The following is a 20,156-nucleotide window of genomic DNA, read 5'->3' as shown; positions in this document are numbered from 1 at the left end:
TCACACGTTAAAGAGCTACGCTTGCTGCTGCCTATAACATCGTTTTCACCAGAATACACCCATCACAGAGTAGCAGTTCCACCATGGTACCTCTCTAATATTCATAGTCAAGTGCTCCAGCAGAGAGCTAATGCCTTTAGCTTTCTGCTAGTTTAACACTAAAGACAGATGAAATCAACTATACAATGTATCTATTTTAATTTGAACGTCTTCGTAGTTCACATCTGGTTCAAAGATTGCTTCTGTTTATAAAATTTGAAAATTTGTCTTGGCATGTTTTGCATCATGGGCAGTGTATGTCAATGAGCATGTTATGGCGGTTCATCTATGGCACTGAAATGATTATGATTGCTTTAGAAACCAATCCAAACCCAAGGTTGTGCGCCCTGAGGACCTCTGGCATGTGGCGCATTATCAAGCTTAAATAAATAAATAATGGAAGGGCTTTCTTATTTTTCATCGCAACTATAATATTCTTTAAGGATTTCTTTTACTCTGGGTTTGAATGTGTTACTTAACCATAACATCCCTTCAACTAAAGGTGATTTTCTATGAGTTGTATCATTTTTTAATGATACACAATGCCATTTCAACAGTGTCCATTGGCCAAATCAGCCAACTGGGCATGGCAAATAAACAAGGCGAGTGGTACATGTTGACCCTCATTACTGCCCCAAGGACCCCTCAGTGACCAAATTAGCACAGTGGGCATGGCCCGTGTCCTTGCACAGTGTCTACTATGAGCAAAACAACACCTTCACTCCTGCCCCCGAAAAACACAAAGCACTCCAGCGATCCAACTGGTGGGGCCTGTAGATATTCCCAGTGGCCTCTTCGACTGAGGTAAGGCATATATGGTCCTGTGCAGGGATTCCCAAAATCATCAGTTCCCTCTGACCCATGGCCCCTTTGTCCTGTGCATAGGGTTCAGCGATGTTTCAGTCTCAACAAGCCATGCTGTTCCCATCTTCATCTTGTATCCTGGCTTGCAACATTATGTGTTACTACTGACTTCTGCAATTGTATTCACTCTCCCCTCTTGCTTCTCCGCTCTTTTGACTGCTAACTCTCTGTTCTTTCCTCATTTCCCTTCTCCCTTTTCCTATCTCCTCCCCTTACTTTCTTCTATGCACTTACTCTATCAGAATTGTCCCTGGACCTAGCATGATAGCAACCTCGTCTCTAAGAATGTCATTGTTTTTTCCCTTCTTCCCTTCCTTGCCTTGAAGCGCTTTGAAACACACTGTGTATAGGCGCTATATAAATAAACTATCATATCATATCATATCATGCATAGGGGGCACTAGACCAGGCTTGCTGCCAGGCCCACTAGACACTTCACCATACTTGCCTGTTCATGAGCCACTGGCCTCGGCTGGTGGTCCGTTTTCCAAGGGTATGAACTTCAGCTAAGACAAAGGCCCTCATTAAGACTTTGCCGGTATCTTGCCGGTATTACCGTCGGGTAACAGTAAACTGCTCTTACCCTCTCTGCCGCCAAATATGCCAGTATTACCGGAATATTACCGGCGGCGGATAGCTGGTACTAGCTGGTACGTTCCCATTGCCATAGGATTCCATGGGATGGAATTGGCTGAATCACAAGTACTGGTATTACCGGTGCCTGTGATCCAGGCATTTCTTTGCCGGTTCCAAATAAATGCTGGTACCGGAATTACCAGCATTTTTTTCAGAGTGACAAAACCGTGATGAGGCCCGTAGACTTCATATGTTAAGTGCCATTTGACCTTAATTATAGAATCGAGGCTGTGACTCTATAATATATACATATATATGATAGTATGGTTACACCCCCAAAACCCTTAGCCGGTTTTCCTTCCTTAAGCAAATATTAGTCAGCTAATGCCATGAACAACTCATGACATCTTTCAATGCGCCAATTACGCCAATTACGCGGGAACTCAGATTTTGAAATATGTTGTTGTTAGATGGGTTTGTAATTTTTTGTTGCCTCCCCCCATTATTTATATAAAGAAGCCCCAATAGGTTTGAGGTTGTCAATTGTGTAGCTCTTTCTGTAACTCATGTTCTGTGTGGAATGTTGCTTTGTGCATATCATGTGTGTGTTGATATGCGTGGTGTGACGAGCGGTGCGTGGTGGTGGCTGCGTAATGGCTGCGATGGTGTTGGTGCACAAAAGCCTGCGTAGCGATCAATAGTTGACAAATACATTTAGGTAGGTTGTCTTGCGCTGCAGTGACAGCGTCCCTTATCAAATTATTTTCAAGCAATTGCAATGATTGTTTCATGTGAAAAAAAACACACTGTCCTTTTAACCAAAGATGTTCACTGAATTTCAGTGTTTTAAACAATAAATTAATAATACACACTATTGTAGTCACATTTGTAAGTGTGTAATTCAGACCTGTTCGTGACCTGCCACCATAACCACTGGACCCCTTGACTTGCCTGAGGGCCTTCCCTGCCCAAAGTCGGGTCCGTAAGCAGGGCCTAACACCCCTCCCCAGTCCAGGAAGCAATGGGCACAGTCACAGCCTGTGCCTAACGGGGCTGTTAGGTATTTTTTTTGGCAGTAGTATGGCCGGGGTATGCGGCCCTGCTCCGGTCAGATTCAGATGCTTTGGTTATGGTGGAAGACCCTGCCCCAATCAAAGTAGACACAGGATATGACTGTAATCTATGCCCAGTAGGCATATGGAGTGGGTCCATGATGTTCCTAGGCAGGGTCACAGTCCTGCCCCAATCACATTACCCAAAGGCCTGGCTTGAAGTCATGCCAGGTGGGCCCACTGTATGGCACCGAGTGCCGCAGCGTAAGTCAGGGGCCGTGAGTGGATGCCATGGCCCAGGAAGAGTGCCCATGAAGCAAACATGGCCTGCGGAAATACTTGGCTAGCAGTACTGTCGATAGGATATTGGACACCATTAGCACACCATTGAAATCCAGTGAAACATTGTGGATGGAACTGATGTTATTGCTACATTTCCCTTCAAAAAAGAAAAGCAGTCAAAGTAAGTGAATATCTGTCCCAATGGGTTGCAGCGCAAAAAAACAAAACGCAAATAAAATCAAGCTTGGAACAAATAGGCGTGTTGTTAGGTCTGGAAAAGATCACGGGCTAAGCTAATATCGGGATTGGCGGGGCTCGGGGCTAGCTAGCCTTTTGGTTGTAACCCCTGAGCTTCTATCCGGGCTACAACCAAAATACCTGGGGCTATAGCCCCCTCACCCCCCCCCCCCTCGCATCGCTTGCAGACCCTGACCCATTTAAAGTAGGGACTGGGTACGGCCACAGACTATGCAGACTGGGCCCACTAGGCAGGTAAGTAGCCACTGTGGGTCTACTGGGTGGCTCTGGGGAGTCCCAAGGCAAGGGTAACGCTCCCCTCCCATTCATAGATGGGGGGGGGGCAGGATGGCTAAACTGATGGCAGGGTTAAGTTTCCCTTCAAATCTGCATTCAAATGCAGTGACACGGCCTTCTTAATGGGATGTTCTGTTTGCAGCCAGAAACAAAAAGATCAATCAGTGCACCCACTACCACTCTCTATTTCTTTCTCTCCATCTCCCTGGCTCTCCTAAGTTTCTCTTTCTTTCTTTCTTTTTTTCTTTCTTTCTTTCTTTCTTTCTTTCTTTCTTTCTTTCTTTCTTTCTTTCTTTCTTTCTTTCTTTCTTTCTTCCTTTCTTTCTTTCTCCCTTGATTTCCTTATTTCTCTTGTATACTCTTACTTTGTCTTTCTTTCTCCTAGTCTTTCTATCCTTTCAGTGTCCATTGCTCCTTTCTTTCTTTCTTTCTTTCTTTCTTTCTTTCTTTCTTTCTTTCTTTCTTTCTTTCTTTCTTTCTTTCTTTCTTTCTTTCTTTCTTTCTTTCTCCCTTGATTTCCTTATTTCTCTCGTATACTCTTACTTTGTCTTTCTTTCTCCTAGTCTTTCTATCCTTTCAGTGTCCATTGCTCTGTTCTTTCTTTCTGTTTCTTTCTTTGTTTCTTTCTTTCTCTTTCTTTCTCTTTCTTTCTGCCTTGATTTCCTTATTTCTCTTGTATACTCTTACTTTGTCTTTCTTTCTCCTAGTCTTTCTATCCTTTCAGTGTCCATTGCTCCTTTCTTTCTTTCTTTCTTTCTTTCTTTCTTTCTTTCTTTCTTTCTTTCTTTCTTTCTTTCTTTCTTTCTTTCTTTCTTTCTTTCTTTCTTTCTTTCTTTCTTTCTCCCTTGATTTCCTTATTTCTCTTGTATACTCTTACTTTGTCTTTCTTTCTCCTAGTCGTTCTATCCTTTCAGTGTCCATTGCTCTGTTCTTTCTTTCTTTCTTTGTTTCTTTCTGTTTCTTTCTTTGTTTCTTTCTTTCTCTTTCTTTCTCTTTCTTTCTGCCTTGATTTCCTTATTTCTCTTGTATACTCTTACTTTGTCTTTCTTTCTCCTAGTCTTTCTATCCTTTCAGTGTCCATTGCTCCTTTCTTTCTTTCTTTCTTTCTTTCTTTCTTTCTTTCTTTCTTTCTTTCTTTCTTTCTTTCTTTCTTTCTTTCTCCCTTGATTTCCTTATTTCTCTTGTATACTCTTACTTTGTCTTTCTTTCTCCTAGTCTTTCTATCCTTTCAGTGTCCATTGCTCCTTTCTTTCTTTCTTTCTTTCTTTCTTTCTTTCTTTCTTTCTTTCTTTCTTTCTTTCTTTCTTTCTTTCTTTCTTTCTTTCTTTCTTTCTTTCTTTCCTTTCAGTGTCCATTGCTCCTTTCTTTCTTTCTTTCTTTCTTTCTTTCTTTCTTTCTTTCTTTCTTTCTTTCTTTCTTTCTTTCTTTCTTTCTTTCTTTCTTTCTTTCTTTCTTTCTTTCTTCCTTTCTTTCTTTCTTTCTTTCTTTCTTTCACGTGTATTTCTTTTCTCTTCCTCTAATATGTTCTTTCTTTTTTCTGTTTCCCTTTTGCCTTCTGTATTTTTCCAAGAAAGGGAAGCTACGCAGGGATGGGAACGAAATATACATGCTGGTACAGGCTGTGGGGCAGGGGCTTAGCCCACGGCGTGGCCTTCCCATGCAACCCTTGGGGTAAACGCAGGCATCGACTCCACACAAGTAAATCTCTGCAAAATAAGAGCATCCAAGGGGCCTCGGGTGCAAAGCGTGCACCCCCTCAAATGCAGAACCGATCAAAGCATCTAGTGTCATGCAAAACAGTGGATGTGACCCACCCACCAGATGTTCGGTGGGGTTAATGTGGGCTAAGCACGGTTGATGCGAAACCCACCACACTGCACATGCCCACACATCTCTCCAGAAGTGGCTAACACGGCCAGTGCCAGAACTAATAAGAGACAGCGTTATCCCAAGAACGACAACACGTGTGTGTCATTAATAAATATGGCATCATTTCCCTTTAATGTTTTCAGATCATACAGGCAAAGAACCTCAGGTGAAACACACATGGGGCTTTGTGCTCAGTATTTCACATGGAGCCATGTTCGCGAAAACAGCTCCAGGCAGAGCTGAAACAGAGTAACGCAGCAACTTGAATGCATGAGTTAATGAATAGAGCAGAGCGCTAAACAGTGTAACATGGAAGGAAGAAATGACTCATGGGCTCAGGCATGACAGCATCAAGCACAGCTGTCCATCAGCGATGTGCATTATCCATAGGGGTTTACTGCTCGTATCCAGCATTGTTCAAGCTCTCTATACTACTGTGCATCGTACAGGTGTGTGTCTGCACTGGAGAAGGGCAACCGTGCGAAACATGCATACAGGAAAATAATGTGCATGTTGCATTTGAAATGAATGACCCTGGATATGTTACATTAACAACAAATAATGCCTTCGTGACAAACAGACTGAAGCCCTGGCTCGTATTGTATCTGTGTAGCTTCTGTTGAATCAGCACAGGCTAGAACGTGTTCTCTTGGGCCATTTATACAGGAACGATTGATGGCTGTTGTGTGAGATGAACAGAGATAGATGCAGGGCCAGCAATAAACTCCGGAGTCTCATTCTGTCACTGCTCACCAAGAAGTTGCTAGAGGCCAATGTCGCCATTCTCTGTGTAATAACATGCATGCGGTCATGTAACCAGGCGGTGGAGCGCACGTGCGTGCCAGAGACGTAATGTTCTAGATCCTGCTGGATGCTGGCACTAACAAGGTTTCTTAGCCCCCCACTTTTGAACATATGGAAGCGGAGGCACAGGAAAGCACAGTGATCTGCATAGGGTCACACAGTGCCAGTCAGACAACCTAACCAGAGGACCTGGTATCTTCCTCTCAGGCAAGGTGATATGGCAAGGCCACGTGGTTAGGCCCCTGTTGGGGAATCAGGTTCTCGAATTGTGAAGTAGCCTCAAGTTCAGGCAGCGGTGGGGCGCAGGTGCAGCATGGACTATAGTGCATCAGATGCTAGTCAGGAACCCCACTGGTGGCAAGGGAGCCCCAAGTGTTGAAGCCAACTTTTCAACTAGGAGCAAGTAAAATCTAACTCACCCCACAACTCTTGAAACACATATATGCTTTTTCGCTACACAGTGCGAATGTTGTCTGATTCTGAAAATATTAAGTATCATTATGAATAGATGGTCTCACAGTCCAGTCATTGGAGTGTCATTTCAGCCCAGATGCACCTTTAGACCACCCCAGTATCACACATCTAACAGCCGCCATGGGTCATAACCCCACCCTGCCGGGCCACACAGATCACTCACGCCAGTGTGCATCTAACCCTCAAACGTGGCATTTTATCTCTGGGCACCCCTCATGGCCTTGTCCCACCAGTGTCATCGATGCCTCTCACAGCCTACACCTGCTAGTAGCCATTGCTTACCAATGGGCACCTCTCCGTACATTCGCACCAGGATCGCCACACGGCACAACCGCGCTGGTGACAAAAGACCACAGGGAACACAATGCTCCTTGCAGCCGTTCCCACCAGTGGGTACTGTTCCACTCGATGCACCTTGTAGCCTATCCCCACCTGTACCATTGTCCACCAGGTTTACCAGACTGCCAACCGCTGCCAGTGGTGTATCACCAAAGATGTGCCCTCACAGTTTACTCCCAGCAGTATCAGAGCCCTGACTGAGGATCCCCAACCATGTCTACCAGTGGTCATTGCCCTGCATGCACCCCCCTCACCACCACCCCCATCTCGGTGCTCTTCATAGAATAACGCTGCTAATTGCTAATGACAAAGACCCATCAAGGAGCATCAAAACCGAAACCACCAGTGGGGTCCGTCACCCCTCTCACAACCCACCACCTCTGGATGCCCTGGTAGCCCTCCAATGTTATGGCTCTAGTAGATGCACTTCACAGTCCACCCACACCAGTGTGGCCAGTCACCCCCCTCAAAACCCACCACCTCGGGATGCCCTCCTAGCCATCCAATGTTATGGCTCTGGTAGATGTACTCCACAGCCCACCCAACTAGTGCGATCTGTCACCCCTCTCACAACTCACCACCTCCAGATACCCTCATAGCCATTCAATGTTGTGGCTCTGCTAGAAGCACTTCACATCCCACCCACACCAGTGTGGCCAGGCACCTCTCACAACTCTCTCACAACCCACCACCTCCAGATTCTCTCGTGCCCCTCCAAGGGTAAGGCTCTGGTAGATGCACTTGACATCCCATCCACACTAGTGGGATCCATCACCCCTCTCACAACTCACCACCTCTGGATGCCCTCCTAGCCATCCAATGTTATGGCTCCAGTAGATGCACTTGACATCGCACCCACACTAGGGAGATCCTTCACCTTTCTCACAACCCACCACCGCTGGCTGCCCCCCGTAGCCCTCCATGTTCTGGCTCTGGCAGATACACTTCACAGCCCACCCACACCAGTGGCATTTCCCCGTCGAGGATCGGCGTCCTGCTCGTAGCGGTAGTGGTAGCCCTCCATCTGGTCCCGACAGGCCTCCCTGAAGTTGTTGAGCCACTTCTTCATGCCGCGCCGGTTCAGGTAGAGCACCATCAGGAAGATGACACCGATCAGGGCCAGCACGATGCCGAAGAAGATGTAGGAGGCCGTCTCAAGGTCCTCGTTGATGCACTTGAGTTCCTCGGTCTTGAGCCTCAGGATGAAGGAGGTGTTCATGCGGGGCGGTGACGAGCAGCGGATTTCCTGGGCATCCTTGCACTGGGAGCCATTCCTCAGCCAAAGCAAGAGAGGCTTCAAGTGACAATCACACACAAAGGGATTGTGAACCAAGGAGAGCTGCAGCCTCCTGCGGCGGTGAAGCCCTGCCAGCGTGGTGGCATCCAGAGCCTGGATCCAGTTGTGGCGGAGGTCCAGCACCCTGAGATCCGGGAGCTGCAGCACAGCCATGGGTACCTCCTGGAGACGGTTATTGGTTAGATCCAGCTCCCTCAGCCCCTCAAGGGTTCCATTCAGCAGAGCAAGAGAGAACTGCTCCAGCATACCATCCCTCAGGGCGCCGCTCATCCTCAAAGTTTGGAGCCACCCTAAGCCCCAGAAAGCACTGCTGGCCACGGACACCAGCGCGTTGTGGCTGAGGTCCAGAACGGCCAAGACACGCAGTCCCTTGAAAGCCTGGGGCTCTATCACCTGGACGCCGTTATCTGCAAGGACCAGGGCGGTGAGGTTCTCCGGAGCGGTCCCGTTCTCCTCCAGAAAACCCGCCCGTAGAACAGTCATATTGCCTCCGGTGACGGTGAGGTTCCGGGTCCAGGGTGGGAGGTCCGGCGGCACCTCCAGGGAGCGGCACTGCACCCCACCTGTCCCCTCAGAGCACTGGCATCCCGCGGGGCAGGCATATGTGCGGGGGAAGAGTGCCAGCAGCAGGACGATCCCCCAGGCGACCAGGGAACTCCCTTCAGCACTCACTTTGGTGCTGCACTCCGCCTGCTTCCTCCCCATCTTTCATCCCGGACATCGGCTCCCCGGAGTGTGCGACTCTTGGAGTAGTTGCTGTCAGGACTCGGGGAGCAGGGGGGGCTAGCCCGGATCCACGCCCCGGGCGGCCATCCCTGGGTGCTGCGATAACGCCAAGCCTCGGGCACCAGCTCTTCAGGCAGTCTGCCGCCCTTCCGCGGAAGCGCTGCTTAATTCGGCGTTGACGTCTCTGCCAGCGCAGATGGACGGACCGCTGTCTGCCAGAGCTTCCTGCCTACCCCGAAAGGCCCTCCCCTTTCACCCGTCCGGATCAGCAGCACACTGACGGGTGGGGGCGGGGGCGGGCGGAATGATTTGCAGATGGGGAGTTGGTCGCGCTCTGCCTTTCATTTGCACCGTCCAACTACAGTATTTAATCAGCGCGGAGCTCGACGGGGCATCGATTCTTACGCCTTGCTCTGCAAATGGCATTACACTTTCAAGCCCCGCCGCACCCCCTCCCCCCACCCATAAGCCGCCTGACTCCCAGTCGCATGCCAGGCTGGGGTGGGGGGGGACTGAGAAAGCACCCATGAAGTCCTCGTGCCTTGGCTTCTGCCTGGCAGACGGATAATTAAAACTGCCAGCCCGAACTCATTACAGCGTCTCTGTTCCTTCAGCGGCGGGTTAAAGTTAAACAGCACAGATGTTAGTCTGCACGCATCAGGGTGGGGGCAGTGACCCCTCCCGGCGTCGGAGGGGGGAACGTTTCTCTCTTGGGAGCTGCGCCCTCCGCGCCCTCTTCAAAGTAGACGCAGGTGCACTCGAATCCACGCGTAATTATTAATGTGGGAAACTCAATATCCTGGAGTCGCTGTATGGTGGCACTCACGAGTACACGAGGTGCCCCTGCAGTGCGCAGGTCACATGGAAAGAGGGACACAGCTTGAGCAAGATTGTGTTCATGCAATGCACACCCACAAACACAAACACACGCGTTCTCAGACTTGCAGTGTCTGCATTCACGCGAGTGCACACGAAGTAACAAGAGCAAGTTCCACTGTTGGGAGCACAGAAACCCGAAACGCTGTTGTCTCTTGACTAATGCACATTTCCTTTAGAAACAGGGCTCCCCACATCACTGTAAAACGCAGGGCTGTAGTATTACCCACCCCTTTCACCCTACTAATCCCTGCCCTTTATCGCACTCTATATGACCATGTACTGTGTGCCCGTCCTTCCCACTCCTCCATTAACCAGTATTATCACGTGGATAGGTTTTTGATATTTTGTTATAGCCTATCATCATAGTAATATATTTAGGTGCGTTGCTTTACATTTCTTTTGAATGTTCTAGAATTGAGCTGTATTTTTAAAGTCAAAGGCCCTCATTACGACCCTGGCGGAAAGGGGTTTACGCCGGCGTAAAGCATGGCGTACCTTTCCGCCTGACTACGAGTTCCCGTAGCGCCATGGTGATTTTTACGCCTGCTTTTTGCAGCCGGAAAAATCCATGGCGCTACGGGACTTGTTGTTAATTACGCCACCGTAATTTACGGTGGCGTAATTAACGCCTTCCCCACTCCCATTATACCCTATGGGGCAAAAATGGGAATGGGGAAGGGTAAATGGGGATTGGGGACTTACCGCCCCGCCAAGGTCGGAATGGGGCGGTAAGTCCGCCAACCACCATGGCTGAGTTGGCAGCTTAGCGCCATGGACCATGGTGCAAATTGCACCATGGATCTCCGCCAGGGTCGTAATGAGGGCCAAAGTATTTTTGACCGAAATTCCAATATGTAGCTTATTTCTCTTTCAAACTATTTACAAGAAATGAATGCTCCAGGTGCATTTCGTCGCAATGCTTTTCACTGGCATGTAAAGTGCAGCGAGAAACTGAATATCTTTTTACCACGTGCACCAGGAGAAAGCGCTGCATTTTTACTATCACGCGTTGTGATGGGAGACAAGTGTGGGTGCGCTTCCCTTCCCGCGCGGAAAAAATCATGATTGATCAGGCAATTGACGACAAAGAAAATTTGGCACAAACACAATTATTATGGCACAATATCAGCTTCAACCAGTCAAATTATTGTGAAAAATGAGAGAGAAAACGGATTTAGAAAGACCCCCTTCTTTCACCTGCCACTATTACTCTCATTAAGAGGGTCACTGTGAGTGATTGCCATCTGGCATGGGGGTAGAATCCCTGCCTTATTTATAATTCTTTATTAAACATAAAAATGTGGCAGATAATTCCATCTCAGAAAGGGTGGTCTGCTAACCAGAATCCCCTTTCATCAAGCTTCATGCCAAAAGCATAGTGTACATACACCTGTGCCCTCCTGCATCAGTAGCCTGATCTGCAGTGTCTGCTCTGGAGTGTGCAGAGAGCAGCTTTAGAGGTCACGTGTGACCTGCTTGACAGCTGATGTGACACTGCAGACACTCAATTTAAATCTGCACCACTGTTTAAAAACCACATAAATATGCACAACTATCAATCTGGTGGCAGGATCTTTGACATCTACCATTGCCGGCAAAGATGTATATGGAAATCCTCCCATTTGTCTAAAAAAGCATCTAAAATAGTATACAGCTAGTCACCCATTATAATCTGCAAATAACTATACGATATTTGCCTCTTACAGCAAATCCAGAAGATATGGCAGATCGAGTACACTCCAAGCAATGCAACTTTGGTACTGTTTACCACTTGATGTACAGGAAAAAAAAAATGAAGTCCTATTAAGTTTTGACATTTTTTTCTAATTCAAATAAAAATCTTCTTGAGAGTTCACTGCCTTTCTTGCATATAACATAAGCATGCATGTTTTGATGATGCAAAACGGTAGCGCTTCAGACGGTCCTCCTAGCCCGCTATAGGAGGATTACGATACGATATGATGATAGTCTGACAATACAAGCCAAACCTATGTCTTGGTATGGAGGCTTATGGATCACATCATTATTAAAGCCACATCTGATTTGGATTGTACGCGTGATATGATATGATAGGTTATTTATAATGCGGTTAATACCCAGATGTATCTAAGCGCGGACATGGGGATCAAACCTGTGTTGCTCCGTGTAATCTTGCTTTCAAGGTGAGCATGTTGCCCCTGAGCTATCCTCCCGAGACTGCGGAAGCCTTCAGACTCCCACGTCTCCAACCTGTCACAATCTACCAGAATCTTTGACGCAGTCCCATGCTTGTATGCTGACTCTGTGGCCCCATCGGCCCTCATCCTTCAAACGCTGCATCAAGAAACAGCAAGCTTCATGTCCAACCTGACTTGGCGCCTGCTTCCCATCTGGATCACTGCAAATGGACGTATCCGAACCTTGTTTGACCCACTCACACAATGATAAGCCTAGTGTGATACTGTTGATCTGTCAAGAACTGATCATGATACTGTTGGAAGGACCAATCCCCCCCCCCCGGTTAAGCCCACGTTTATATCTTTTTTTAGCAAAAGACATATCCTATTTTACCAACATTGAAGTGATGCATTGCCTTTCACTCCCTGCAAAGTATCCAGAGTGGTTGCATGATTACATTCTGCATTTCTCTGTATTCCTTTACAGGGATGTGTGCTTGTTAGGGGTTTCTATTTAAGCAATAGAACCCGAGCGGCGGGGGCATTACCGACTCAGGTAATGTCCCGGGGCCCATAGGTAAGGACCTGAGTGAAGCGAGGGCATTACCTGAGACGGCACTAGTCATTTTGTCACAGCCACAGAATCGATATATTTCTCCAAAATATACATCACTCATGCATTCCAAATATTTACTGCATGCATATTGACGATGGTTATACAGTTTTACTGTGTGTGTATGGTAACATCGGCATTACTGCCTGTACAAAGAAAATCCCCATGCCAACAGATATACGGGTAGTATAGCTCCGTGGCAACGAGCTAGTCTTGGAAGCAAGACAACGCAGAGCAGCACAGGTTCGAATCCTGGGTCCGCGCTTAGAAATCTATCTGGTATTAAGCGTGTTATAAAAGCCAATTGTACAATTGTTCTCTGTAGGCATGTGTAAAAATACCATAGTCATGGTGAAACCACTAAAGCACATTATGAAGAGTGATCTAACATGAAAACAAAATGGAAATCCCCTCCAACACTGCACAACTTAAAAGCTGGCGTGGTCACTTTACAGGGTGAAATTGACAGAAAGCATGCAAGACATTTCCATGGAGAAAGAAAGCAGGAGGGATGAGGAATATCCCAATCCTTTCACTACTGTGCTCCAGGAGGGGAGCAAGGATGAACAGCATCCATAGCGATTAGGGCAACAGATGTGTTGGGTCATGATATGATATGATAGGTTATTTATAAAGCACTTAATTCCCAGGGGTTTCTAAGCACGGAACCGGGGATAGAACCTGTGTTGCTCCGTGTCGTCTTGCTTCCAAGGCAAGCACATTGCCGCTGAGCTATCCTCCTCGTGATGTCATCCACCAACATGCCAGAGATGGACATCCTGATAGACTACAGGCTTGACATAGTTACTATAAACTCCACCATGGCACTTAGCTCAACAACATCTGAATTGCTATCTCACCTCTGCTGAATTTTTTCCCTGTCCTGCATTTCTGCACCTGTTGTGTCAAGACATGATTTTTCTGCACCAAGTCACCTACCGTCCTTTCTCCAAAAAGAAATGCTGCATGAAGGGAGTGAGAACATCCAATCATCCACATACCAGCACGCCATGAGCACTATGAATGGTGCATTTAATGTTAAGGAGCAATTCCCCCAGTGTGGTCATTGCAATGCCTGGCACATAAGGAGCTAGGGTTTCTGTGCCAAACCATATCAGAACATAGTGAATATTGCAAAGTATACATGTTTAATGAGATTCACGGTTCCCCAATGTAGTCAGTGCCTTTTACTATACCCATGGGGCCCTCAGACAGACCATGGCTACAGAGCAAATTAGTGCACAATTAAAAAATAAATCTTAAATTGTGTTCTTATATTGCGCTTCATGTTGGAGATGAGCCTAGGCGATGGAGCAAGATTTGAACCTGTGCTGCTGCGCGTGATCTTGATCCCAAGACAAGCATGTTGCCCCTGAGCTATCTTCCTGGCCAAGCCATATACATTCCTGGCCAATAAAGCACACCTGTGCTTAACAGATACATTTGTACTTATACCTGTGTCAACGCATAAGCATAGGTTCCGGAGGAACAGCTCTCTGCAGTGGATCATGGAGATCGCTCTGCCAACTTGAAACTGACCTCTTTGTTTGCCAGCTGAACACCACACTCATTCACACACATGCCTGATCCATATTCATAGCTGAAGCATCTATACATGCATGGGCACATGAGAGCACCCTGACTACACTGCATGGAGCTGAGTAACATGGCATTCCAGTGTACATACTTCTTTGAGCATGTTTCCATGAGAGATGATCCAATGGACTTTGAAAAGATCCGGGTGCCCCATGGAGTCCAAATGGAACTGAAATGGAACCTGCCTTGTGGATTATTAAAAACGGTACTTCCGTCATCTTTGAGCTGCAGTGTTACCTCTTGCAACCATTTTGTAAATTCCAAGGTGCTGACAAGTCTGGACTCCACCCACTGCTCAATCAGTTTTTTCTTTCTGGGGTGCACAGTATGCAGCACATTCAGAGAGAGAGTTACATTCTGAAGTTTACACCAGAGCCCCAGGCCTCGTTGAGTGTTGGCACTAGAATGATGGGAAAGGCCTTATCAAGTCCCTTCTTTCTGGGTTCACTTCTGCACTTTGGCCAGGATAAATCTTTGGTGATATCCCAGTGTCCGTTATAGTCTCTGGGGAAATGCTTTCCCTGCAATTGTTCTGATAAGATAGATCATTATATTGATTCATCCGGGACTTTAAGAGTAGACGTCTTTGAAATCCTTGAGGATTTTTGAGGATACATTCTTCTATGTTTTCCATCAGAGTCTCGGGAACTTGGAGTACTCTTCCCCTATGAAGATCCGAGAGGTCCTCCCAAACTCATTCCTGATTGGTGCATATGCCCTGGACTGTGCTTCCTCTTCCAGAGGCTGCACAGTATTTAACCAGTTCATGTGATTTAATTGGCTTTTCTTTTAGTGGTTTTGTTGATGCACTCACCAGTTATGGGGTACCGATGTCTTCAGTCGCATTGTTTGGTCTGTGCCATCGCTTGTGTGTTTTGTTCTCACTATTGGGCAACAGTATGGGGACCTGATCTCCCATCTTGAAGGTGATTAGTTGTGTGTGCTTGAGCCTTTTCTAGATTCTCCCACACAAGGTTTCTGATTGGGCTCATGCGTTCTGCTCTGCTGCTCTGTATGAAATTGACCAAATTCGTATTGAATTACCTTCATCTTCCCATTTTCCAGTATCATATCCAGCACATGCATATGTTCAAATGAGGATAATCCGGTAGAGGTTTGAGGCGCATAACTGGATGCAAACAAAACTAGGACGAAAAAGGCACTCCCATTCCATCCATTTGGCCAACATCCTTCCCCAGGAGATGTTTTCAGTTTTCTTCGGCCTCTTTGCCAGGCCAGAAGTCTGCAAATGGAATATGGATGTCCATGTGATGTTGACATTTTACAGTTCCTTGGTTTCCTAGAGGGTGCTGGGGAGTAAGTGTGCACTTTGGCGTGTCACAATGTCACATGGAAAGCTGAGCTTGGTGAAGTGTGGTATAATCACCTTCAGGATGCTCTGTGTCATGTTGTAGCGCACTGGCAAGTGCTCGTGCTAGCAAGGCGCACACTTCACTACGACGAGGATGCATCTGAGCTTAAAAGGCAATGGCTTGAGTGCTTCATTGGCATCCATTGCTAATCTCGCAAATGGAATTTCAATGATAGGCAGGGGTTGTATATATGCACCTTTGGAACATCCTTGATGATGGCCGTTTGGTACACCCCACAGGTCTGGGTGCTAATGTGACACATCTGGAGACGTTCATTTGAAATGCAACATTGCACATCATTTTTCTGAATGTATGTTTCGAACGGTTGTCCTTCTCCAGTGCAGACACGTATGTGTCACGAGACGCAATGCTGGGAATGAGCAGTATGGATAATGCACATCACTGATGCACAGCTGTGATAAACACTACCTCTTGTCATGTCACTTGATGAACAGGGTAGTCGGCTGAAATGTCTTATTAAGCTGCACTAGTAAATATTGAGATGCCACCACACTGCTTCTGAGTATAGAGCATTTATTGAGGACAACCCCAACTCAGATCAAGGTCAGAGAGTCAACTCTCTAACACGACACACCACCAATTTGGAATATGTATGTTTATATTTTATTCTACATAATTCTATCACTTAAACGTGAAATCACTTTGTATTAGAGTAAAACATAATTCATTCAATTTAGTCTTGCCTTTGCCAGCACGTGTTTCAATCCTTATATCTTCTTCAAGGCTGTGCAAAGCATCCCCAAAAAGTAAAGAATAAAAACGAATATAATTGCTGTTTTGCTAAGATCTAATACTAATACTAATAAACAACAGCATCTCCGAAGTTAACACACTCTTTAAATCAGTGACCACATGATTTTTAGTTCTGATTTGAGCCACACAGTGAAAATAATTACCGTAGTCAAATATTACAAACAAGTCCAATGCTTCTAATTCAAAAAAACATTCCAAACATGAATGTCCAATTACACTATTACTGCACAAAGAGTCAGAAATCCATGCACATATTTAGATGGATGTATTCATATCAATGTGTCTGTGACTTAAAATCTAGTGTATTTGCCTCACATCAGAAATGAACATTAGTTTGTCACTTATTTAAAGAGAGTGTTAATTTAGGAGGTGCTGTTGTTTATTAACATTAGAATTATAGCCTCATTACGAGTTTGTTGGTAGCTCAGCAGTAATACATATGATATGATAGGTTATTTATAGCACGCTTAATACTCAGAGGATTCTAAGCATGGACCCGGGGATCGATCCTCTTTTACTCCGTGTCGGTTTGCTTCCAAGGCAAGCACGTTGCCCCTGAGCTATCCTCCCGAGACAATACTGAGATACCACTGAGATACCACCAAAATGGTATTACTGTTATGTCCACTTGGTCCGGTGGTATTAACACTGGTGGAATTAAAACTAGCGCTATTACCACCGGATTACAAGTAGTGGTAGTGCCTATTATTTGGCGTCCATAGCACTTCATCAGGATTTCTGCAGTATTACTACTGGCAGTATTACCACTGGTGGTAGTACTGCTGATTAAGCTGTTTTTGGACAGTAAAGCAGAAGAATTACTCCAGCACTCTTTCCACCCACATGTATCCTCGACTTGTGCCCTGAAAATCAACATAGGGCCAGAACCAGCAAAAATAACCCCTGCAATCTGCAGGATTGCAACCTCTCTTGCCACATCCTGGGAAAATAGTTAATAGTCACTTGCCTTCTAGTCCTTTCCCCTCTTGCCCCCATGTTTGGCTTTCATGAATACTCTATTTTATAAAGATAACTTGAAAAGTACACAAACCATAGTAACGTACTTGCACAAATATATAAATCCTTTCACAAATATGCTAAGCAAAATGTTTTCAATTGCGGCACTATCCCCTGACCGCCACCTTAAATGAAAGACTACAAATAACAGAATGCAATCCAGCAGAAGACAAAAAATGGCCTGTTGATTTTGAAAATGTACTTTCAAGACTTAAAGACTCATAATAAAATGTAATGTATGAAATGGTTGCCTGTTTGTGTTTCAATATTTGACAAAGGCCTGCTTCATATATAATGTGAGGCAAATGTCACATTCTAACTAATATACAAACTTTTTGGTATGTTAAATATAAACATGTGAAAAAAAGGCAGATGGTTTGAAACTGTTCTGTGTGATATGTTTAATTGTCCGGGAGGCGGGCATAGAATTTAGGCAGCTAACTGGTGCTTTGTGTGTGCTTTCAAAATAGAAATGTCCCTTTGCAGTTCTTAACACGCAAATGTTAACAACATCTGGCCCAGAACAATAGTCTCTTTAATGGGCCATAACTTGTAAATCACTCACACTTTAAATGCTCTGCTCCCAAGGCGGTAAGCAGTGTTTACGAGGCTTGTAGAGGCTAGTGAGGTGGTTATTTGTCTCAAAAGTGTTGCCGCAGGAGGGTGAGAGGTGACACGTTGTGTCACTGGGACAACACAAAGGGAGCCTCGGACATGGAGGCAGCACAGTTCCTTTTGAACAAAAACAATCTTTATATGCAGTACGCAGGCAGCTGGTTCCTGCAGGACTCTGGTCAGCCGCACAGACTGCCCATGCCTCGGGTCGGCCCTAGCTGCCAGTACAATGAGGGTGCTCCTGCACAGCACCCTCATTGTCCTGCGAGCGGGACACCTAGCCCGGTCAACACCTTCATTGTCAATGAGGGTGCGCTGGGAACGGGAGAGGTGTCCTGCTCCAAAATGTCATGGTCTGATTCTGAAAAGAGCCACTGAGGGGGAGGGGTAAGCTGCCCAATCGCCCCTCCACTCGGTATACAACTGCTGCCCACCCATTCAAATGGTAACTTCCTTGACCTTATTCACAATTCCACTCATCTCTCTGCCTCTAATATCTCCACTGCTCCTCTCCCTCTGATCATTCCAGCATCTTTGCCTCACTCTCCAGATTTGCTTCCACCCCACTCGCTCCATCTACCATTTTCATTACCAAGCGCATGATTCCTTCCTCCAAATTCCCTATCTACTACTCTGATCTATACCACTCTTGCCCTCAAATGCAAAATTCACTGTTCTATCCACTGATACATCCTTCACTCATTTTAACGCTGCTCTTAATGCTCACTTCTCTCACTTCCATCTTACTACATTCACTCCTAAACCATTCTCTCCACGGCCTTGTATTACACCTTGCAATGAGGAAAAACCTTCACACTTGGCAAAGATCTAGACACTCCTTGGATTTCCAACTCTACCCGACTGTTCTTTAAAACCACTCCCCTGCTCTCGACTCTGCAAAACATGACTTCTATATCTCCCTAATTTCATCTCAATCTTCTCAACCTAGGCACCTCTAAAAATCTCTCAACTCAATTAGCTCACTTCCCAAACCCTTCTCCATTTGCTCTACTGATTCTGCTAATGATCTAGCTCTCCACATTGCTTCAGAAATGTACAACATTCGAAATACCCTCCCAAACTGCCTTCTATTCCTCCACCTCCTCACTTTTCTCAACCACCACTACCCTCCTCTTCTGTGGCAATGTCTTCCATTTCCAAGTTTTCAGTCTACTCACTGAGTTGCTTGACACACACAACCTCTGCGTTCTTCTTCAATCTGGCTTCTGATCTCTGCACTCTACTGAGTCAGCTCTCTATGGCAGCAACTACATATTTCCACTCATCATGCTCACCATTCTTCTATTCTTATACTCTCAACATCTCTGCTACCTTTGAAACTGACAGCCACTCTGGCCTTCTCTCAACACTATCTCTCCTAGGCTTCAGGGTCAAGGCCCTCAGTTGGTTTGCTTCATATCTCACCCCAGACACTTCCAAGTGTCCTAGAACACGCTTGCCACCCCACTAACGCCCTTATTGTTGGTGTTCCCCAAGGGTCAGTCCTGGATCTAGTTCTCTCTGTATACATCTGATCTTGACACCTTCATCTTTCCCTATGGCGTCTACTATCAACTGTTTGCTGATGACACTCAGATCTTCTTGTCCTTTCGCTCCTTTTCTGACGAGCTATTGTAAAAAATATCTGTCTCTCTGCCATCATAACTGGATAGCATCTCACTTGCTTATTCTCATCTACACTAAGACTGAAGTTCTCTACTTCCAATCCAAATAGGCTAACTCTTCCTCTCCCCTTCTTCTATTCTTCTCTTGGTGTCATCTTCGACCCCTCTCACAACTGCTCACTCTTTTCTCCAAATCGCCCACTCCGACCAGAATTAATTTCCTCAACATCAAATAAATAAGACATCTTCTATTCAACACTGCTAAGCGCTTAATCTCCTCTTTAGTACTCTCTCAATCTGACTACTGTGCCAGTCTATTTTCATTTCTCGACAAGATCCTCAACATTGTGTCTGCACAGTCTTCAACCTGCCCCGCTTCAACTGCACTTCCCCAGCCCATCGTCAGTTAGGCTGGTTATCTATGAGACAGAGGGCAAAGAATAAACACATTCTCATCATCTAAACAATACATGGACTTGCCCCACCATACCTATTGGCCCATCTCACTCCCTACTCTCCCGATTGCTCCTTAGGATCACCCTCGACTCACCTCCTTGCCACCTCTCGTGCACAATCATTTCTGTTTTCTTCCTCTCCTTGCTCCCTTACTCCGGAATGCACATCCTCTGCCTTCCTGCACTAATCCCATTCT

General features: G+C 46.0%; 1 protein-coding gene across 1 annotated transcript; it reads right to left on the bottom strand.

The window, feature by feature from the left end:
• Positions 1-5,316: 5,316 nt before the first annotated feature.
• On the bottom strand, positions 5,317-9,391 carry TPBGL (trophoblast glycoprotein like). Its single transcript, XM_069640201.1, has one exon. It carries the CDS (start codon positions 8,833-8,835, stop codon positions 7,780-7,782), a length of 1,056 nt encoding a protein of 351 aa, XP_069496302.1. The 5' UTR covers positions 8,836-9,391; the 3' UTR covers positions 5,317-7,779.
• Positions 9,392-20,156: the final 10,765 nt, after the last annotated feature.

The sequence above is a fragment of the Ambystoma mexicanum genome, chromosome 7q (assembly GCF_040938575.1).
Source record: "Ambystoma mexicanum isolate Mex_15411 chromosome 7q, UKY_AmexF1_1, whole genome shotgun sequence".
Lineage (NCBI taxonomy): Eukaryota > Metazoa > Chordata > Amphibia > Caudata > Ambystomatidae > Ambystoma > Ambystoma mexicanum.
The sequence above is the reverse complement of the archived record's forward strand: the minus strand, read 5'-3'. Positions and strand labels throughout refer to the sequence as shown.